Source organism: Coregonus lavaretus (genome assembly GCF_964263955.1).
Source record: "Coregonus lavaretus genome assembly, contig: HAP1_SCAFFOLD_2212, whole genome shotgun sequence".
In the NCBI taxonomy this organism is placed as follows: Eukaryota; Metazoa; Chordata; class Actinopteri; order Salmoniformes; family Salmonidae; genus Coregonus; species Coregonus lavaretus.
In genome coordinates this window covers 61934-86077 of record NW_028164343.1, presented here as the reverse complement: position 1 = coordinate 86077, position 24144 = coordinate 61934, and the positions used below count along the sequence as shown (strand labels likewise).

General features: G+C 43.8%; 2 protein-coding genes across 2 annotated transcripts; one reads left to right on the top strand and one right to left on the bottom strand.

The window, feature by feature from the left end:
• Positions 1–2778: 2778 nt before the first annotated feature.
• Positions 2779–16226, top strand: LOC311117134 (syntaxin-binding protein 4-like; the record flags this gene model as incomplete). Its single annotated transcript, XM_084192119.1, has 11 exons — positions 2779–2875; positions 6874–7001; positions 7773–7865; positions 10008–10085; positions 10338–10403; positions 10658–10708; positions 11271–11396; positions 14588–14704; positions 15074–15123; positions 15347–15547; positions 16160–16226. Coding segments are annotated over 11 exons (1074 nt in total), but the record flags the coding sequence as incomplete, so codon positions are not given.
• A 3454-nt stretch (positions 16227–19680) lies between these two features.
• On the bottom strand, positions 19681–23786 carry LOC311117133 (G-protein coupled receptor 183-like; the record flags this gene model as incomplete). Its single annotated transcript, XM_084192118.1, has 5 exons — positions 19681–19884; positions 20272–20472; positions 22038–22223; positions 22890–23065; positions 23558–23786. 5 exons carry the CDS (start codon positions 23784–23786, stop codon positions 19681–19683), a joined length of 996 nt encoding a protein of 331 aa, XP_084048244.1.
• Between the last annotated feature and the right edge of the window lie 358 nt (positions 23787–24144).

Genomic DNA, 24144 nt, shown 5'->3' with positions numbered 1-24144 from the left:
ACATCGGCGAGCGCAACTGCGCGCATCCTTATCCAATCCGAGGTGCATATTGAAGATATTGGAAGAACTGTCCACATTTACTTTTCGTCAGCCAACAAGATGAGTAGGCCTAAGGAACAGCAAAAGCACTAGCCTATGTCAATCTACTATCCCCCCATAGTACAAAAGTTGATCTATTCTATTCTGTGCGAGAAATAAATATTCCAAACATAGTCTGGGACAGTTGTGGGATTCCATAGATCCCAATTAATACAACCGCTAGCATCCAAAAACATATTTTACGCAATGTGGCTAACGCAAGAGATCAGAACATTTAGCTTAAAATGTTGATAAACTATTAGGCTATTTCTTCACATTATAAGCGCAACAAAGCGCACATGGCAGTAGGCTATAAGCGAGAATGTCCCATTAGCAGGAAAACACCTTAATCAAAAGTGACCGCAAATGCGATTATGCATGTATTGCTTTTATTATAAAGGTGCATTTTTATGGTGAAAATGATCTTCCCCAAACTTGAAACTCATGCGCTGCTTTTGTATGCACAGTTAGGCTCTAAACCCCTTGCAAAGCGGATTAATGTGCTTAATTTTAAGAGTTATTTGGCCACTTTAGTTGGATACAAACCTTATCAAAACATATAGGCCTATGGGCTAGGGCTACATGAGGTGTGTGACTATGATTAGAAAAAGTCCCCCCAAAAAAGGCTGTTTCTTATGTTGGGCATCATTCACAAGTGATAATATATAATTCACAAGTCATAGGCTTATATTGTCACCCATCACACTATTCTTGATTTAATGTTGTCTTTACATATACTAAGTAATATAGTGGGGAATTTGTTTGATTTAGAATGGACCATTATCATGCACCTGTCTCGAAACATGGGCAGGGGGGGAAAAAAACATGTCATCTATGCACTTAAATAGCGAATGGAGGATGCTTTTCCGGTGGTTCATTTTCATGCCAGCCAGGTAGGCTATACTCCCTGTTTGTATAAGATAAACAATGTGCTTAATATTAGGAAAGTTGAGAATAATATAGTAGGCCTAGCCTATAGAAAGCTGATGGGATCCTCCTCTTATTAGGAGAGGCAATCACTCCTGTTTTCTTGCACAATTGCATAGCCCTATAGAAATGTTGCGCAAGATGAGCTCATGGGCTCTCATTGAAGTGTTTGATTAGATTTTCGATTACATTTGCACTGATGTCAGTCTAGTTACCATGACTAAACGGTCACGTGGAATTTGACTGCCTTCATGACTCGTGACCACCGGTGTGGCAGTCATAGTGGTCAGGTATTCTGTCACTGTGTACTCTCTGTTGAGGGCCAAATAGCATTCTAGTTTGCTCTGTTTTTTTTGTTAATTCTTTCCAATGTGTCAAGTAATTATATTTTTGTTTTCTCATTGATTTGGTTGGGTCTAATCTCTCTCTCTCTCTCTCTCTCTCTCTCTCTCACACACTCTCTCTCTCTCTCTCTCTCTCTCTCTCTCTCTCTCTCTCTCTATTCTATCTCCTTCTCTCCTCTCTCCATTCCCCATGTATCTCTGTATCTCTGGTGTGCCTGTAGTTTTGTCATGGACGCCCACTGCAGTTGTTTAGCAGTGATTTTAATCTAATCTTAATCTCACTCAGGTCTGTGACTGACCCTAATCTACCACGGTCTCATTAATGGGATTATGCCCTGTCCTTGGCTCTAGTCCTTGCTCCCTGCCTCTGGTTCCTGCTGGTACGAGTTGCATTGCAGGGGGGAGCACTTTAATGTCGCACACAGACACAATGCCCTACAGCTTTACTGTACTGGTTCACTGTGGTGACATCCAACAGAGACAGGGTTAGTTTAGGTTGAATGAACAACACACAGACACTTTATATATGATCTCCCTCATGAAGACAGTATATTCTTTCCAAATGATTGAGGATAGGAGGGAGGGAGGGAGGGAGGGGAGGGAGGGAGGGAGGGAGGGAGGGAGGGAGAGAGAGAGAGAGAGAGAGAGGAGAGAGAGGAGAGAGAGAGAGAGAGAGAGAGAGAGAGAGAGAGAGAGAGAGAGAGAGAGAGAAGAGAGAGAGAGAGAGAGAGAGAGAGAGAGAGAGAGAGAGAGAGAGAGAGAGAGAGAGAGAGAGAGAGAGAGAGAGAGAGAGAGAGAGGAGAGAGAGAGAGAGAGAGAGAGAGAGAGAGAGAGAGGAGAGGAGAGAGAGAGAGATAACCAGAACCAGAGAGAGAGAGAGAGAGAGCAACAGGTAGTTTATCTGAAGATCTATCATTTGTCTAGTGTAGAGATGTTGTCAACCAAGTTCAAGGAAAAGAGAAGGCTTGGTGGTGTTATACTGCTGTTATACCGCCCCCTGCAGGATTTGGACTTCAACCACACAGAAGAGGGTTTTTATTTTGTAATACCCTGACAAACACCATGTCCTCAGTGAGCAGGGATTTACCATCATGTGACATTTAAATTCTTATTAACTCTTTCTCTCTCTCTCTCTCTCTCCCCTCTCTCTCTCCCCTTCTCTCTCCCCCTCTCTCTCTCTCCCCTCTCTCTCGCTCTCCTCTCTCTCTCCCCCTCGCTCTCTCTCTCTCTCTCTCTCCCCCTCTCTCTCGCCCTCTCTCTCCCCCCCTCTCTCTCCCCCTCTCTCTACCCCTCTCTCTCTTCTTTCCCCCTCTCTCTCTCCCCCTCTCGCTCTCTCCCCCCTCTCTCTCTCTCCCCCCCTCTCTCTCTCTCCCCCCCCTCTCTCTCTCCCCCCCTCTCTCTCTTCCCCCCCCCCCCCCACCACCACCAGGCGTTGTCGTACCTGGGTCTGGACGTGACAGAGGAGAAGAGAAGGAAGCTGAGACAAAGTCTGACCACTGACCCGCAGGGAACCGTTTCCTACGGAGGTATACTGTCACCATAGCTACCACACACCTACTGTCACCATAGCTACCACACACCTACTGTCAACCATAGCTACCACTGACCCACAGGGAACCTTGTCCTACAGAGGTATACCGTCATCATAGTTATCAGGGTTTGGGGTCATTCAAATCAAATCAAAATTGTATTGGTCGCATACACATATTTAGCAGATGTTATTGTGGGTGTAGCTAAATTCCTAGCTCCAACAGTGCAGTGATATATAAGAATTCACAACAATACACACAAATCTAAAAGTAAAATAATGGAATTAAGAAACATATAAATATTAGGAAGAGCAATGTCGGAATCCGGAGAATAAATATATATATACAGTATGTGTGATGGGATGTATAGACATTATGGACAGTATGTGGATAGAATATATAGTATATATGTAGAATACGTCGGATAGAATAGTATATGTACAGCAATAGTTGCATAGGATGGCCTTGACTAGAATACAGTATATACATATGAAATGGCTAAAACAGTATGTAAACATTATTAAAGTGACCAGTGTTCCATGTCTATGTACATACAGTGAGGGAAAAAAGTATTTGATCCCCTGCTGATTTTGTACGTTTGCCCACTGACAAAGAAATTATCAGTCTATAATTTTAATGGTAGGTTTATTTGAACAGTGAGAGACAGAATAACAACAAAAAAATCCAGAAAAACGCATGTCAAAAATGCTATAAATATATTTGCATTTTAATGAGGGAAATAAGTATTTGACCCCCTCTCAATCAGAAAGATTTCTGGCTCCCAGATGTCTTTCATACAGGTAACGAGCTGAGATTAGGAGCACACTCTTAAAGGAGTGCTCCTAATCTCAGTTTGTTAACTGTATAAAAGACACCTGTCCACAGAAGCAATCAATCAATCAGATTCCAAACTCTCCACCATGGCCAAGACCAAAGAGCTCTCCAAGGATGTCAGGGACAAGATTGTAGACCAACACAAGGCTGGAATGGGCTACAAGACCATCGCCAAGCAGCTTGGTGAGAAGGTGACAACAGTTGGTGCGATTATTCGCAAATGGAAGAAACACAAAATAACTGTCAATCTCCCTCAGCCTGGGGCTCCATGCAAGATCTCACCTTGTGGAGTTGCAATGATCATGAGAACGGTGAGGAATCAGCCCAGAACTACATGGGAGGATCTTGTCAATGATCTCAAGGCAGCTGGGACCATAGTCACCAAGAAAACAATTGGTAACACACTAAGCTGTGAAGGACTGAAATCCTGCAGCGCCCGCAAGGTCCCCCTGCTCAAGAAAGCACATATACAGGCCCGTCTGAAGTTTGCCAATGAACATCTGAATGATTCAGAGGAGAACTGGGTGAAAGTGTTGTGGTCAGATGAGACCAAAATCGAGCTCTTTGGCATCAACTCAACTCGCCATGTTTGGAGGAGGAATGCTGCCTATGACCCCAAGAACACCATCCCCACCGTCAAACATGGAGGTGGAAACATTATGCTTTGGGGGTGTTTTTCTGCTAAGGGGACAGGACAACTTCACCGCATCAAAGGGACGATGGACGGGGCCATGTACCGTCAAATCTTGGGTGAGAACCTCCCTCCCTCAGCCAGGGCATTGAAAATGGGTCGTGGATGGGTATTCCAGCATGACAATGACCCAAAACACACGGCCAAGGCAACAAAGGAGTGGCTCAAGAAGAAGCACATTAAGGTCCTGGAGTGGCCTAGCCAGTCTCCAGACCTTAATCCCATAGAACATCTGTGGAGGGAGCTGAAGGTTTGAGTTGCCAAACGTCAGCCTCGAAACCTTAATGACTTGGAGAAGACCTGCATAGAGGAGTGGGACAGAATCCCTCCTGAGATGTGTGCAAACCTGGTGACCAGCTACAAGAAACGTCTGACCTCTGTGATTGCCAACAAGGGTTTTGCCACCAAGTAGTAAGTCATGTTTTGCAGAGGGGTCAAATACTTATTTCCCTCATTAAAATGCAAATCAATTTATAGCATTTTTGACATGCGTTTTTCTGGATTTTGTTGTTGTTATTCTGTCTCTCACTGTTCAAATAAACCTACCATAAAAATTATAGACTGATAATTTCTTTGTCAGTGGGCAAACGTACAAAATCAGCAGGGGATCAAATACTTTCTTCCCTCACTGTAGGGCAGCAGCCTCTAAGGTGCAGGGTTGAGTAACCAGGTGGTAGCCGGCTAGTGACAGTGACTAAGTTCAGGGCAGGGTACTGGGTGGAGGCTGGCTAGTGATGGCTAGTGAAACAGTCTGATGGCCTTGAGATAGAAGCTGTTTTTCAGTCTCTCGGTCCCAGCTTTGATGCATCTGTACTGACCTCACCTTCGCGGGGTGAACAGGCCGTGGCTCCGGTGGCTGAGGTCCTTGATGATCTTCTTGGCCTTCCTGTGACACCGGGTGCTGTAGATGTCTTGGAGGGCAGGCAGTGTGCCCCCGGTGATGCGTTGGACTGACCGCACCACCCTCTAGAGAGCCCTGCGGTTGCCAGGCGTTGATACAGCCCGACAGGATGCTCTCAATGGTGCATCTGTAAATGTTGTGGGTTTTAGGGGGCAAGCCACATTTCTTCAGCCTCCTGAGTTTGAAGAGGCGCTGTTGCGCTTTCTTCACCACACTGTCTGTGTGGGTGGACCATTTCAGATTGTCAGTGATCTGTACGCTGAGGAACTTGAAGCTTTTCACCTTCTCCACTGCGGTCCCGTCGATGTTGATTTGGGGGTGCTCCCTCTGCTGTCTCCTGAAGTCCACGATCAGCTCCTTCGTTTTGTTGACGTTGAGGGAGAGGTTATTTTCCTGGTACCACTCAGCCAGGTCCCTCACCTCCTCCCTGTACTCTGTCTTGTTGTTGTTGGTAATCAGGCCTACCACTGTTGTATCTTCGAGTACAGGAGGGGCTGAGCACACACCCTTGTGGTGCCCCTGTATTGAGGATCAGCATAGTGGAGGTGTTGTTGCCTACCTTCACCACCTGGGGGCGGCCCGTCAGGATGTCCAGTACCCAGTTGCACAGGGCGGGGTTCAGACCCAGAGCCCCGAGCCTAATGAAGGCTGAGCTGTAGTCAACTAACAGCATTCTCACATAGGTATTCCTCTTGTCCAGATGAGATGAGGGCATTGTGCAGTGCGATGGCGATTGCATCATCCGTGGATCTATTGGGGCGGTATGCAAATTGCAGTGGGTTTAGGGTGTCAGGTAAGGTAGAGGTGATATGATCCTTGACTAGTCTCTCAAAGCACTTCATGATGACAGAAGTGAGTGCTACGGGGCGATTATCTTTTAGTTCAGTTACCTTGGCTTTCTTGGGACAGGAACAATGGTGGACATCTTGAAGCAAGTGGGGACAGCAGACTGGGATTGGGATAGATTGAATAGGTCCGTAAACACTCCAGCCAGCTGGTCTGTGCATGCTCTGAGGACGCGGCTAGGGATGCCGTCTGGGATGGCAGCCTTGCGAGGGTTAACACGCTTAAACGTCTTACTCTGGGATAAGTTAAATCGCCTTGGGGGGTATGAACAAAGGATCCAATTCAGGAAAATTGTATTTCTGGTCGAAATGCTGGAAGTAATAACGCACAAAAACTTTCTGGGCTGATAATGTAAGAAATAACACACATAAAAACGAAATACTGCAAAGTTGTGTAGGAGCTAGAAACAGAGCGGCCATGTCTATCAGCGCCATCCATTTCAATTCAGTCAATTCAGGTGTTAAACACAAATTCCACACAATAAAAAATCTCACAGAGAAGCATTGAGTAAACTTGAATTGACTGAATTAATATGGACTTGACCCCAACCCAACCCAGCCACACCAACATCCCTTTACCCTGTTCAGACACAGTCTGTGTCCTCGATGGCTCCCTTTTCACAACTTACTACATAATAAGGGGTTCTCGATTGGCTCCTCATGTTTTATTTATTTATTTATTTAGAGTATAACCCTTCTTTTGCATTTGTTGTCGTCGGGCAAGACTTTGTTGAGGCCACACGCAACGTCTACCAAGAGAAGCTGGAGGAGGCGGGACTAGGGCAGAAAGAGTTCATGTTCTCCTATCACGAAGCAGCTAGCTTGATGGACACCTCCGCCTTCCACTCCCCGGTAAGCCCACACACACACACACACACACGAACACGCACACACACACACACACACACACACACACACACACACACACACACACACACACACACACACACACACACACACACACACACACAGGATTAAAGAAAACAACATTGACTTGTGCTTCTTGTTTCAAAGTAGTGGGTTTATTAAAGTCCTCCTGACTTTGAGGCTTGTGTTATTTTGTGAAGTTTGAGTTAGTGAAGAGATTTAAAAAACCGTGTTTCTTAGAGGAGATTACACCGTGCAGCAGCAGCACAAGGGAATCATCAAAGCTGTCTTTAAGAGCTTCATTGTGATGGTGCCTGTCACATACACACACACACACTCACACACACACACACACACACACACACACACACACACACACACACACACACAGACTGTCTTTAAGAGCTGCCTGCCTCCATTGTGATGTTCCCTGTCAGATGAGGGCTGTGCTTCTCACGTCTTCGTATGTATGAGTGTGTGTGTGCTTGGGTGTGTGTGCACATACAATGCGTAAGTGTGTGTGTGAGAGAGAGAGAGAGAGAGAGAGAGAGAGAGAGAGAGAGAGAGAGAGAGAGAGAGAGAGAGAGAGAGAGAGAGAGAGAGAGAGAGAGAGAGAGAGAGAGAGAAAGAGAGAGAGAGAGAGACAGAGAGAGAGAGAGAGAGAGAGAGAGAGAGAGAGAGAGCAAAAAGAGAGAGAGAGAGAGAGAGAGAGACCCCCCACCCCCAGTCTAATGCTATTGCTGTGTTGTGTATCAGACCTTTGAATCAGAATGCTCCTACAGTAGTGAAGAACTGGAACACTTTCAGACGGAGGTGAAACAGCTGCAGAACCAGATTAAACAACTCAAGGTGAACTCACACTCCTGTCCAAACATCACGTCAGTGTGTGTGAGAGAGAGAGAGAGAGAGAGAGAGAGAGAGAGAGAGAGAGAGAGAGAGAGAGAGAGAGAGAGAGAGAGAGGAGAGAGAGAGAGAGAGAGAGAGAGAGAGAGAGAGAGAGAGAGAGAGAGAGAGAGAGAGAGAGAGAGAGAGAGAGAGAGCTGTGAATATCACATTCAATGACATCAAACTTTATTAACAGTCATTTTCAGATATCCACTGCAACTGATAGTGTTATAACCACTGGCTAATCTAATAGCTTTTCTCAACATAATTAATAACTTTTACATTTATAACACGATATAATGTAAATTTTATAAATCACTGGATAATGGAATGTTGAACAAATAACTTTTTTTTGTGGTAATTTATAACTATACTGAACAAAAAATATAAACACAACATGTAAAGTGATGGTCCCATGCTTCATGAGCTGAAATAAAATATCCCAGAAATGTTCCATACGCACAAAAAGCTTATCTTTCTAAAATTTGGTGGACAAATTTGTTTACATCCCTGTTAGTGAGCATTTCTTCTTAACCAAGATAGTCCATCCACCTGACAGGTGTGGCATATCAAGAAGCTGATTAAACAGCATAATCATTACACAGGTGCACCTTGTGCTGGGGACAATAAAAGGCCACTTTAAAATGTGCAGTTTTGTCACACAATACAATGCCACAGATGTCTCAAGTTTTAAGCGAGCATACAATTGGCATGCTGACTGCAGGAATGTCCACCAGAGCTGTTGCCAGATAATTTAATGTTAATTTCTCTACCATAAGCCGCCTCTAACATCGTTTTAGAGAATTTGACAGTACGTCCAACCGGCCTCACAATCACAGACCACATGTAACCACGCCAGCCCTGGACCTCCACATCTGGCTTCTTCACCTGCGGGATCGTCTGAGACCAGCCACCCGGACAACTGATGAAACTGTGGGTTTGCACAACCGAAGAATTTCTGCACAAACTGTCAGAAACCGTCTCAGGGAAGTTCATCTGCGTGCTCGTCGTCCTCACCAGGGTCTTGACCTGACTGCAGTTCTACGTCGTAACCGACTTCAGTGGGCAAATGCTCACCTTCGATGGTCACTGGCATGCTGGAGAAGTGTGCTCTTCACAGATGAATCCCGGTTTCAACTGTACCGGGCAGATGGTAGAAGTGTGTATGGCGTCGTGTGGACGAGCGGTTTGCTGATGTAAACGTTGTGAGCAGAGTGCCCCATGGTGGTGGTGGGGTTATGGTATGGGCAGGCGTAAGCTACGGACAACGAACACAATTGCATTTTATCGATGGCAATTTGAATGCACAGAGATACCGTGACAAGATCCTGAGGCCCATTGTCGTGCCATTCATCCGCCGCCATCACCTCATGTTGCAGCATGATAATGCACAGCCCCATGTTGCAAGGATCTGTACACAATTCCTGGAAGCTGAAAATGTCCCAGTTCTTACATGGCCTGCATACTCACCAGACATGTCACCCATTGAGCATGTTTGGGATGCTCTGGATCGATGTGTACGACACCGTGTTCCAGTTCCCGCCAATATCCAGCAACTTCGCACAGCCATTGAAGAGGAGTGGGACAACATACCACATTACACAATCAACAGCCTGATCAAATCTATACAAAGGAGATGTGTCCTGCTGCATGAAGCAAATGGTGGTCACACCAGATACTGACTGGTTTTCTGATCCATGCCCCTACCTTTTTTTAAAGGTATCTGTGACCAACGGATGCGTATCTGTATTCCCAGTCATGTCAAATCCATAGATTAGGGCCTAATGAATTTATTTCAATTTACTGATTTCCTTATATGAACTGTAACTCAGTAAAATCTTTGAAATTGTTGCATGTTGCGTTTATATTTTTGTTCAGTGTAAATTGTTAATTTTCATACACCATGTACAGTATATGTACTCATGTAAATGTTTATACACAAATATACAATGTTACAATGTTAAAATGTTGCAATGTTACAATGTTGCAATGGTACAAGTTTGCAATGTTGCAATGGTACAATGTTACAATGTTGCAATGTTACAATGTTACAATGTTGCAATGTGTATCAGAGTAACTTTGAATTGACTTTAACTTTGTTCACAGTCAAGTCACAGTCAACCTGCTGGTTTTCCTACAATACCCCAGGGCAGTCAACCTGCTGGTTTTCCTACACTACCCCAGGTCAGTCAACCTGCTGGTTTTCCTAAACTACCCCATGTCAGTCAACCTGCTGGTTTTCCTACACTACCCCAGGGCAGTCAACCTGCTGGTTTTTCTACACTACCCCAGGGCAGTCAACCTGCTGGTTTTTCTAAACTACCCCATGTCAGTCAACCTGCTGGTTTTCCTACACTACCCCAGGGCAGTCAACCTGCTGGTTTTCCTACACTACCCCAGGTCAGTCAAGCTGGTGGTTTTCCTACACTACCCCAGGTCTCCCTGAAGGAGACAGAGGACAGCAAGACGACCCTGGAGGAGGAGCTACACAGCACCTCAGATGTGAGTGACAACCGGATTCAGCCAATCACAATGCTAATTGATGGATTAATGAAGCAGTAGTATTATATTGTATTACAGTTTAGTATATAGCATCATATCCCATCATATCCTATCCTATCCTATCATATCCCATCATATCCTATCCTATCGTATCGGATGATCGTATCTCTTTGCCAGGCATAGTTGTATTAACACACTCTCGTTCTTGCTCTTTCTCCTCCCTCCCTCCCTCCCTCCCTCCCTCCCTCCATCAGAAAGCGTGTGCGACGGTGGAGGAGAACAGTCATCTGAAGACTCGTCTGCAGGTAATATTAATCTTCTAATAAACCACAAAACAAGACAAGACTCTTCACCCACACAACTGCTCCATGGTCTCTGCAGTATGGCTGCCCCCTGCTCCAACTTCTATGTGTGTGTATGTGTGTCTTTCCGAGGGGATAAAGCCGAAGTAGAATTTCCGTTGGACCTTGGGTACAATTCTTCTCCTTTATCATCATCATCATCATCATCATCATCATCATCATCATCATCATCATCATTATCGTCATCATCTTCTTCTTCATCATCATCATCATCATCATCATCATCTTCTTCTTCTCCTTCATCATCATCATCATATTCTTCTTCTTCTACTTCTTCTTCTTCTCCTTCATCATCATCTTCTTCTTCTTCTTCTCCTTTATCATCATCATCATCAGCTTCTTCTTCTTTTTCTTCTTCAACTTCTTCTTCTTCTCCTTCATCATCATCATCATCATCATCTTCTTCTTCTTCTCCTTCATCATCATCATCATCATCATCATCATCATCTTCTTCTTCTTCTGCTTCTCCTTCATCATCATCATCTTCTTCTTCTACCCCCTGCAGAGCGAGAGACATAGTAACAGTGCAGAGCAGGACTATGAAGAGGTCATTACACTGCTGGAGGCTGAGATCAAAGACCTGAAGAACCAACTGGCGGGCAGGAAACAGAAGGGTCTGGAGGCTACTAAGGTAGACTTAAAACCAATTTATGATAGAAAAAGGCTAGTGTCGTCTGGGTGGGCCGTAGACACAAGTGACCACAAAGCAGACAAAAAGACGTGAATGTTGGTCGCAGTGGAGGGGTAGCAGACCTCTCGATTTCTGAAACAACCCAGACAAGTGTCTGTGACCCACCAGGACAACACTAGTCTTTTCTACCATAAATTACTGTGACCCACCAGGACAACACTAGTCTTTTCTACCATAAATTACTGTGACCCACCAGAACAACACTAGTCTTTTCTATGATAAATTACTGTGACCCACCAGAACAACACTAGTCTTTTCTACCATAAATTACTGTGACCCACCAGGACAACACTAGTCTTTTCTACCATACATTACTGTGACCCACCAGGACAACACTAGTCTTGTCTACCATAAATTACTGTGACCCACCAGGACAACACTAGTCTTTTCTACCATAAATTAATGTGAGCCAATAGGACAACACTAGTCTTTTCTACCATAAATTACTGTGACCCACCAGAACAACACTAGTCTTTTCTACCATAAATTACTGTGACCCACCAGAACAACACTAGTCTTTTCTACCATAAATTACTGTGACCCACCAGAACAACACTAGTCTTTTCTACCATAAATTACTGTGACCCACCAGGACAACACTAGTCTTTTCTACCATAAATTACTGTGACCCACCAGGACAACACTAGTCTTTTCTATGATAAATTACTGTGACCCACCAGAACAACACTAGTCTTTTCTACCATAAATTACTGTGACCCACCAGGACAACACTAGTCTTTTCTACCATACATTACTGTGACCCACCAGGACAACACTAGTCTTGTCTACCATAAATTACTGTGACCCACCAGGACAACACTAGTCTTTTCTACCATAAATTACTGTGACCCACCAGAACAACACTAGTCTTTTCTACCATAAATTACTGTGACCCACCAGGACAACACTAGTCTTTTCTACCATAAATTAATGTGAGCCAATAGGACAACACTAGTCTTTTCTACCATAAATTACTGTGACCCACCAGAACAACACTAGTCTTTTCTACCATAAATTACTGTGACCCACTAGAACAACACTAATCTTTTCTACCATATATTACTGTGACCCACCAGAACAACACTAGTCTTTTCTACCATAAATTACTGTGACCCACCAGGACAACACTAGTCTTTTCTACCATAAATTACTGTGACCCACCAGAACAACACTAGTCTTTTCTACCATAAATGACTGTGACCCACCAGGACAACACTAGTCTTTTCTACCATAAATTACTGTGACCACCAGGACAACACTAGTATTTTCTACCATAAATTACTGTGACCCACCAGGACAACACTAGTCTTTTATACCATAAATTACTGTGACCCACCAGAACAACACTAGTCTTTTCTATGATCAATTACTGTGACCCACCAGAACAACACTAGTCTTTTCTACCATACATTACTGTGACCCACCAGGACAACACTAGTCTTGTCTACCATAAATTACTGTGACCCACCAGGACAACACTAGTCTTTTCTACCATAAATTACTGTGACCCACCAGAACAACACTAGTCTTTTCTACCATAAATTACTGTGACCCACCAGGACAACACTAGTCTTTTCTACCATAAATTACTGTGACCCACCAGAACAACACTAGTCTTTTCTACCATAAATTACTGTGACCCACTAGAACAACACTAATCTTTTCTACCATATATTACTGTGACCCACCAGAACAACACTAGTCTTTTCTACCATAAATTACTGTGACCCACCAGGACAACACTAGTCTTTTCTACCATAAATTACTGTGACCCACCAGAACAACACTAGTCTTTTCTACCATAAATTACTGTGACCCACCAGAACAACACTAGTCTTTTCTACCATAAATTACTGTGACCCACTAGAACAACACTAATCTTTTCTACCATATATTACTGTGACCCACCAGAACAACACTAGTCTTTTCTACCATAAATTACTGTGACCCACCAGGACAACACTAGTCTTTTCTACCATAAATTACTGTGACCCACCAGAACAACACTAGTCTTTTCTACCATAAATGACTGTGACCCACCAGGACAACACTAGTCTTTTCTACCATAAATGACTGTGACCCACCAGGACAACACTAGTCTTTTCTACCATACATTACTGTGACCCACCAGGACAACACTAGTCTTTTATACCATAAATTACTGTGACCCACCAGAACAACACTAGTCTTTTCTATGATCAATTACTGTGACCCACCAGAACAACACTAGTCTTTTCTATGATCAATTACTGTGACCCACCAGGACAACACTAGTCTTTTCTACCATAAATTACTGTGACCCACCAGAACAACACTAGTCTTTTCTACCATAAATTACTGTGACCCACCAGGACAACACTAGTCTTTTCTACCATAAATTACTGTGACCCACCAGAACAACACTAGTCTTTTCTACCATAAATGACTGTGACCCACCAGGACAACACTAGTCTTTTCTACCATACATTACTGTGACCCACCAGGACAACACTAGTCTTTTCTACCATAAATTATTGTGACCCACCAGGACAACACTAGTCTTTTATACCATAAATTACTGTGACCCACCAGAACAACACTAGTCTTTTCTATGATCAATTACTGTGACCCACCAGAACAACACTAGTGTTTTCTACCATAAATTACTGTGACCCACCAGGACAACACTAGTCTTTTCTACCATACATTACTGTGACCCACCAGGACAACACTAATCTTTTCTACCATAAATTACTGTGACCCACCAGGACAACACTAGTCTTTTCTACCATAAATTAAGCCTTACAATCAGAGATCCAGTGTGCAAAACCCCTTTCTTCCCTGTCTCTACACAGCTCTCGTTCTGTCTTAATGTATGTTTTTTACACTTTTCCACTGACCCTTACTTTAACGCCAAACCTACACCAGTTACTCCTAATTCTGAATTCAGAACAAATAGTGTACTTGTACTTGCTATGTGTACTGCTAGTGTACTTGCTATGTGTACTTGCTAGTACATCTACTGACTGTTGTTCTGTGTGTTGTACCCCAGGAGGATGTGATGGAGTTTAACAGGAAGTTGTTCTGTGTGTTGTATCCCAGGAGGATGTGATGGAGTTAAACAGGAAGTTGTTCTGTGTGTTGTACCCCAGGAGGATGTGATGGAGTTAAACAGGAAGTTGTCGATGATTGGCTGTCAGCTGAGGAAGTCTGAGCTGAGCAGAAGACACCTGGAGATCTCCAACAAGAAACTACTGGGCTTCGCACAGGTAACATTACACCTGTAACACAGTAACACACCTTTACAACAACACTACCTGTCCACTTCTCAGCTGTAAACACAGTCACACAGGTTCTGTAACACACCTACCTGTGAGCCATAGCTGACGCCTCTAGTTGTGCTCTTTGATGTTCTGAACCTGTACTGCCTCCTACTGGCTCAAAACTACTTTTTAGTTTTATGAATGTGGATTTCTGTGCTGACTGACTGACTGACTGACTAACTGACTGACTGACTGACTGACTGACTGACTGGCTGACTGGCTGACTGGCTGACTGACTAACTGACTGACTGACTGACTGGCTGGCTGACTGACTAACTGGCTGGCTGACTAACTGGCTGACTGTTTATTTCTCAGAATGTTCACAAAGTGCTCACCACCCCCAGCTTGTTTGGAATGGAAAATGGGTAAGTGCTTATCTTCCAAATGTATCTCCTTTATGAGAACCCTTCAAACTTTTGTTCATTCTTACAGTCTGTTGATATCACTGGAGGGTGTGTGTGTGCACGTGTGTGTGTGCATGTGTGTGTGTGTGTGTGTGTGTGTGTGTGTGTGCACGTGCGTGTGTGTGTGTGTGTGCACGTGTGTGTGTGTTCTTGTTTGTACTAATATGTATCCTGCATTCTCCAGGGGTAACAGGACCTCTCCAGCCACAGACAGTCCAGATACCCCCTCTCCCATACTAGACCCAGCCTGCCAGCTAGCTGCAGAGGCCAGGGAGCTGGTGGAGGGGGTCAGAACCCTGAGCAGCACCGATGATACAGCCCCTCTCAGTGACTCAGAGGGGGGTGAACCACCTGACCCAGCCATGGACCCTAACCGGGCCGCAGAGTAAGTATGATCAGCACTTACTTCCACTGATAACCCATCTGGATCTAGATGGAATATGGCCTCTGAGTCGTTGATAGCCATAGTCTGTGGTGTTTGGCCTCTGATGCTATGATAGCCATAGTCTGTGGTGTTTGGCCTCTGAGTCGTTGATAGCCATAGTCTGTGGTGTTTGGCCTCTTGATGCTATGATAGCCATAGTCTGTGGTGTTTGGCCTCTGAGTCGTTGATAGCCATAGTCTGTGGTGTTTGGCCTCTGATGCTATGATAGCCATAGTCTGTGGTGTTTGGCCTCTGAGTCGTTGATAGCCATAGTCTGTGGTGTTTGCTCTGTGCTCCAAATCTCTCTACGTCTGTAACTCCAACCTTGAACACTGCAATGACGCTAATATTGATTATTGCTATCTAGAATGTAATTGGCTTGGAACTTTTGAGTTTGCTGAACTTGTGTGGCCATTTCTTAAAGTGTATTATCAATGTATTGTCACCTTATACGTTTCAACAAACTAATCAAAAATCTAGCCTCTCTTCCCTTTTTTTGCATTTCATCCTCTCCTTCTCTTCCCTCTCCTCCTCCTTACCTTCCCCTCTTCCCTCTCGTCCTCTCGTCCTCAGCCCTCACAGCTCGCCGGCTCAGACGTCTCCTACAGGAGTTCCAGCCAAAGACAAGCGCCACCAGTAGAGAACGTTTGGAGAACATCATAGAGAGCGTTTTTAGAGAACGTTGCAAGGACGTCAAAAGAACAACGTGGCTTGGCACTGGGCTCAGGAGAACACTGTGCTTGGCTGACTACCTTTACCTAAAAACTACCAACAACCCTTTAAAAGACAGACAGACAGACAGACAGACAGAGAGACAGACAAATTGAGAGCGACAACCAGTGAAACTGTATGTAGGATGCTATCCAGTGTTCGTTTAAAAAATACTTACAACTCTTTAAAAATAATCGTTAGTTGAGGCTTCAGTCAGTGTTCTGGGATTGCTTTACCGATTAACCGCAAAATGTACTAGTTTTTCTGTTTTCTAATACAGCTGTATGTGTACTTACATTTCTGTGTTGATATTTTGCATTTGTCAGAATGTGAACGAAGGGGAGATTCTCAACTGGGAGTGACTGGGAAGGATAGCAGGTTTTGAGGTGAAATGGCAGAGACTTGTAGATGCAGTTCAGTTTTGTCCAAAGAGCTTACCGTAGTCGATAAGACAGCACTGCAAAGCCAAGGTGCTACTGTTGGGTTTGTAGATGTACAGACGTACAGCATGAGCTATGATGACGATGCACTGAACCTTTCCATCCCTGTGTTCCAATACTCTATAAAAGCTTCCTTCTCTCATCTCCTATTTCCTTGTATCCTATTTCCTTGTATCCTTCCTGACCACTGAAATCTGAAGAGACTGGATAGTTACATTCAATATGCCGGTATGGCATTGACTGCTTGTCAAATTGGTTCCATCCATTTATTTTTGGATCAGTGGTCCTTAAGGATACGAAGAGAGAAGAAGACGTTAGTGTTCATTATCTTTCAGAGATCAGAAATGTGTATTTTTGCTCACAACCCAGAGGTGAGGAGAGGAAGCCAGGCTAGGGTATTTGAACCTGGCCCTAGCTGTCTCTATATCCACAGCTGTGAGGAGAGGAAGTCAGGCTAGGGTATTGGAACCTAGCCCTAACAGTCTCTATAGCCACAGCTGTGAGGAGAGGAAGCCAGGCTAGGGTATTGGAACCTAGCCCTAACAGTCTCTTTAGCCACAGCTGTGAGGAGAGGATGCCAGGCTAGGGTATTGGAACCTAGCCCTAGTTGTCTCTACAGCTGTATCGCCATGGGTACAGTAAGTACTCTGTATGTGTATACTTCAGAGAGAGAGGATAACATGGACGATGTGCCCTGATCCAAAGCGTCTCATCCTGATGACATCGTGTCACCATGATGATGACCCTGTGTACAGAGACTGCTTGTCCCTATACTGAAGTGCTCTGATGAACTGTCTGTCGTTTTGAAGATGATTTTGGACTGGAGATGGATACCGAAGAAGAGGAAGAAGCTTTAGGACCTGAACGAGCAATCATGGCGACACCGAGACGTCTGCCTTTGCTGTTATTATAAAACCTTGTAAATCTTGCTGAAATAAATATTGCACTCTCCTTCGATGTCCTTCTCCACGTCTTCTGACTGACACACACACACACACACACACACACACAGACACACACACACACACACACACACACACACACACACACACAAACGCACACAAACAAACAAACAAATCCGATGGACCAAGCCAGAGCCAGAGTATTTCTGTGTCAATTGTAGCTCGTTCAAGGTTTTGTCTATGAGGATTCCTTTCTTCCTTGCTGTTAAGTATCGAACTGGACAAACTGTTGAGTTCTGTGAATACTAACTACTCTGTCATATCACATATGTTCCATAACTTCTGTTAGAACTGCATCTCCAAAGCAACAGCTGTGTGGAAATTCCATTCCATTCCATAACCATAACCCACAGCTTGTTGGCTTGTCCTCTGAGATTGAGGTTACGTTACCAAGGCAATAAGAAAAGAATGGGAAAAACAACAACAATGGCCTTTTAGCAGTGGCTGTGTCTCAATAGTCGTAACTAGCTCCCTTTCCTTGTGTCCTTTCCTTGTGTCCTTTTCCTTCATGACCAGTGATATGGAAAGGAATGATACTGTAGGTGAAAAAGCAATATGGTGGAAAGCTATCCAATCCTTTCACCTGTTAGAGGTACTGAAGGAAATGAGATGAGGAAAGGAGACCAGGAAAGGAAGCCAATGATGAGTATTGAGACGCAACACAAGCAGTGTTTCTCAACTCAAAACACCATCCATAGCATAATCATCAGTATCATACGATCACTGCATGGTTCTGGTTCTAAAAACCTGTCTTTCAATATCCAACTATGGAATCAAATGTTTGGTTTCAGGAATGTAGAGAAATGCAATAGCTATTCCGTCTGTTTAAATTACTAGGCTGTATGATAACGATACCTGTGTGGAGGGATAAATGGGCTGCGTCCCAATAATCTCCTTTCTCCCGAAGTGAGCACTATGGATTTCAAAGGAAATGACTGGAATATGGAATTCCTTCTAGAGTCCAGCTCATGCCAACACTAATCCAATGCTTTTAAATTTGTGGGGGAGTAGTGAACAAGTGCACACTTCAGGAAGAAAGAGAGATTATTGGGACACAGCCAATGAGAGATGTACAACAGGAGGTCATCTAACATTTATAAGACATACCATAGCAGGCTAAATGTGTAAGATTTATTTTATTTAATATTGTTAAATGCACATGCTTTTCAAAAAATAACTGACATGTAGTCCTGTAATTGAACTAGATTGCATCTTATGTGTGGCCTCTAACTTTCTTTTACTGTTTTTTATTAAAGGAATACCCTCAAATACATCTGTGTAGCTGTAGTTTCCTACTATATATTTCTACATGTCTGTTTTTTTACTTCAATACCAGCCTACTTACAACAGGGGAGTAACCAAGGTTGAGGTCAATTTCAGTGAATGTACATTTCAATTCAACAATGTCATAATATGTTCAACGTGGACTATTCTTATTCCAGTCTTGAGTTTCTGAATTGACCCCAACCCTGGTAGTAAGACTGGGTTTATACGTAGTACCTCTAAATGCCTGTGTAAGCTAGCAGCCACCCAACTAAAGATAGAGATCATCTGGACCTCCTCTCCACTTCATTATCAATTTCAAAGAAAAAGACTGGAAAACAAAAGACTGGAAAAATACATGTTTATAAGAGTGTTAATACATATTTTTCCCCCAAATGATTCACAAAACAATATTGAGCGTTTTACTGGTAAGACATGTAGTTCTCATCTTTGTACAAATGATGGCGCCTCAGTCCTAGCCAAAGAGTTCCAGGAAGTGAGAGAGCTGAAGGACAGATAAATATTTTTGTTGCTCCTTAATCTATACCATATACAGTATATATATATATATTAGCTAAATGGAATGTAAGCAAATTACTTTCATCCATTGTTTACTGGCCATTCATTTTATTCCATCATCCAGCTGTTACATTTATAACAACTGTATTTTGAGAACCATCACTTTTATTTCAGAAGAAACTTTGATGCCCGTTAATCTTTAAGCAGGCGAGATGGTCTCCACCTTCACCTCCTTGACCTTCTCGTTAGAGGAGCAGCACCACTTGGTCCAGGCGTCAGGGAGGAAAGGGATCTTCTCCAGTCTAGAGAGGTAGATGATTGGCTGGATACTACTGCTGATGTTAATGAAGGCATACCCCACCGGCTGCACCAGGCAGCGGAACGTATCCGGAGGGTAGTGGTCCTGGGAGGGGATATCAGACACTTAACTGCCATTCAAAAAAATATAATAGGATTTTATCTTTGTTCATCTGGCCAAATCATTAAGGACAGTGCTAGGGTTGCAAAGTTCTGGTAACTTTCCCAAATTTCCCAGGTTTTCCAGAACTCCTCGTTGGAGTATTCCGCATTTCCTGATTATTCCCTTCTAATTCCGGGAATCTTCCAACCAGGATTTCTAGAAAACGTGGGAATTTTGGGAAAGTTACTGGAACTGTCCAACCCTGTTGACAAGTCATGTTGGAATGTACCTTTATACATCAGGCAACATCATTAAGGACAACCATATAAATAGAATCACTAGAATGGAAGTCAATGAGTCTCCTCAGTTTCTATGCACACAGGTCATCACCTCAAAAGGGAACAGAGCCACCGGCGGCAAGTAGTTGAACACGATGATGGACAGGACCGACATCACCATCTTGAAGGCTTTCTTCTTCATGGGGTGCATTTTGTCCTTCCCAGAGCCTCTGGAACTCTTCAGGGCCACCAGGATGGCCCCGTTACACAACACCATCCAGGCAAACGTTGCCAGGATCGTCCCTGTCAACACCTGAGGGTAGCAGAAGTGGACATTTTTTAAAGACAATTTTTAATGCACCTTTTTAGCCGTGCTTTTATTATCTTTCCTTTCATTAGGCCTGGTCTCAGATCAGATTGTTTTATTCCCTTTCCTTTCATTAGGCCTGGTCTCAGATTGTTTTATTATCTTTCCTTTCATTAGGCCTGGTCTCAGATTGTTTTATTCCCTTTCCTTTCATTAGGCCTGGTCTCAGATTGTTTTATTCCCTTTCCTTTCATTAGGCCTGGTCTCAGATCAGATTGTTTTATTCCCTTTCCTTTCATTAGGCCTGGTCTCAGATTGTTTTATTCCCTTTCCTTTCATTAGGCCTGGTCTCAGATTGTTTTATTCCCTTTCCTTTCATTAGGCCTGGTCTCAGATCAGATTGTTTTATTCCCTTTCCTTTCATTAGGCCTGGTCTCAGATTGTTTTATTCCCTTTCCTTTCATTAGGCCTGGTCTCAGATTGTTTTATTATCTTTCCTTTCATTAGGCCTGGTCTCAGATTGTTTTATTCCCTTTCCTTTCATTAGGCCTGGTCTCAGATCAGATTGTTTTATTCCCTTTCCTTTCATTAGGCCTGGTCTCAGATTGTTTTATTCCCTTTCCTTTCATTAGGCCTGGTCTCAGATTGTTTTATTATCTTTCCTTTCATTAGGCCTGGTCTCAGATTGTTTTATTCCCTTTCCTTTCATTAGGCCTGGTCTCAGATCAGATTGTTTTATTCCCTTTCCTTTCATTAGGCCTGGTCTCAGATTGTTTTATTATCTTTCCTTTCATTAGGCCTGGTCTCAGAATGTTTTATTATCTTTCCTTTCATTAGGCCTGGTCTCAGATCAGATTGTTTTATTCCCTTTCCTTTCATTAGGCCTGGTCTCAGATTGTTTTATTATCTTTCCTTTCATTAGGCCTGGTCTCAGATTGTTTTATTCCCTTTCCTTTCATTAGGCCTGGTCTCAGATCAGATTGTTTTATTCCCTTTCCTTTCATTAGGCCTGGTCTCAGATTGTTTTATTCCCTTTCCTTTCATTAGGCCTGGTCTCAGATTGTTTTATTATCTTTCCTTTCATTAGGCCTGGTCTCAGATTGTTTTATTCCCTTTCCTTTCATTAGGCCTGGTCTCAGATCAGATTGTTTTATTCCCTTTCCTTTCATTAGGCCTGGTCTCAGATTGTTTTATTATCTTTCCTTTCATTAGGCCTGGTCTCAGAATGTTTTATTATCTTTCCTTTCATTAGGCCTGGTCTCAGATCAGATTGTTTTATTCCCTTTCCTTTCACTAGGCCTGGTCTCAGATTGTTTTATTCCCTTTCCTTTCATTAGGGCTGGTATCAGATTGTTTTATTCCCTTTCCTTTCATTAGGCCTGGTCTCAGATTGTTTTATTCCCTTTCCTTTCATTAGGCCTGGTTTCAGTTTGTTTTTATTTATATATGTTATTGATATTATTTTATAGTGTGAAGTGCATTGTATTGCTACTTTTGTCCAATACGTGCTATGCAAAAAAGTGTGATTGCTTGATTAATTGCTTGACTAATTGATTGATCTATGGATTGACCTTCTCGAAGTTGGGCAGGCCCCCGACGGTCTTGGCGGAGGCGTAGGTGAAAGTGAGCCCCAGGACCACCGCGGAGAGAGCCACCCTGTACTTGGTATCCTTCAGCTGGCCGTAGGCGAGTGGGAAGAGGACCGCCACGAACCGATCCAAACAGATACAGGACAGGAACAGAGGACCGCTGGCGTCCTAGAGGAGAAGAAAGTGGAGAAAGAGGAGGAGGAGGAGGAGGAGGAGGAGGAGGAGAAGGAGAAAGAGGAGGAGAAGGAGAAGAGAAAGGAGGAGGAGAATTAGGCGGAGGGGGAGGAGAAGGAGGAGAAGAGGAAGGAGGAGGAAGGAGGAGTAGGAGGTGAAAAAGTTGACTTTATTGTCAGATGTGAGTATGAAATAATGGCCCCATAGTCCCTACATAGTGCACACTTTTGACCAGTGTCCATAGAGCACTATAGAGGGAATTTAGTGTCATTTTTGATGCAACCTCTGCGACATAGTGTGTATTCCCTATATCGTGTACTTTTGACCGGTGACCATAGGGGTGCCCATAGGGGTGCCCATAGGGGTGTCCATAGGGGTGTCCATAGGGGTGACCATAGGGGTGTCCATAGGGGTGTCCATAGGGGTGCCCATTGGGGTGTCCATAGGGGTGTCCATAGGGGTGTCCATAGGGGTGACCATAGGGGTGTCCATAGGGGTGACCATAGGGGTGTCCATAGGGGTGTCCATAGGGTTGCCCATAGGGGTGTCCATAGGGGTGTCCATAGGGCTCTGGTCAGAAGTAGTGTGCTATGTAGGGAATAGGGTACAATATCAGACGCAGAAATTCCAGAATCCAGATACACTGAAATTCTCCTTTACCTTGACGCCGTAGGAGAACTTGAGAGCGGACCAGACGTCCTTGCTGTGCCAGTAGTAGAAGTTCAGATAGCTGAAGGGGACCATGATGCCGAAGTAAGCGTCCATGAAGGCCAGACAGCCAAGAAAGATGTCTGAGGAGGACGGCTCCTTACGGCTCCGGAGCAGAATCACCAGGACTAACACAAGGCCAGACAAAGATTTTATTAGCTAGTTTCTTAGTCCATCAGAGACGGATATTAGTTAATTTCTCTGCTCCCGATACCCAAAATACAAATACACTGGAAGGAGTATAGGATCAGGGGCAATGCTCCTGGAGTTATGTAAATACAAACACAGTGGAAGGAGTATAGGATCAGGGGCGATGCTCCTGGAGTTATGTAAATACAAACACAGTGGAAGGAGTATAGGATCAGGGGCGATGCTCCTGGAGTTATGTAAATACAAACACAGTGGAAGGAGTATAGGATCAGGGGCGATGCTCCTGGAGTTATGTAAATACAAACACAGTGGAAGGAGTATAGGATCAGGGGCAATGCTCCTGGAGTTATGTAAAGGTTAAGGGCCTTGCTCAAGGCCACAATGGTACAAGATGGTACCTGGGATTTGAATCAGCAACCTTCCGGCTACTGGTGCGCTGCTCTAACCTCTCTAACCGCTGGGCTACCTACCTAAGATGTTAGCAGGGAGTCCCAGGATCACGTTGAAGGTCTGAACAGTCAGGTCGAAGAGGATCCCTGCCACCATCTCTTCACACCCCTCAAACACATTGAAGGGTTTGAACGTAGCGTTGGTCATGAGGTCAGTAACAGTACTGTTGTTGATCATGACGTTGAGGGGGAGAGCAGTGGGGAGACTGGTGGTGTTGAGTGCTGAGTATAGAAAGAGAGGATCCTCCATGGTTTACTTTACACACAGCAGAGGTCAGAGGTCAGATTGAACAAGACTGATGGAGATAAAAAAAAAAAAGCTGAATAAAAGTGGAAACAAAATGTGATTTAAAGATAAACAGGCACTTATTAATGAATGTATTAATGAATGGATCTAGTATACATTTACATTTACATCATTTAGCAGACACTCTTATCCAGAGCGACTTATACATAATACATTATTACTGAGGGTTAAATTGGACAGGAGTGGTGGGCAACCATGGCAACCATGGTCCATCACTAATAGATATACACATTGGCAGTTAAATGTGAACTATCATGAATAATCAACTTCATGCATAAATTATCCAACAAATGTCCATAGT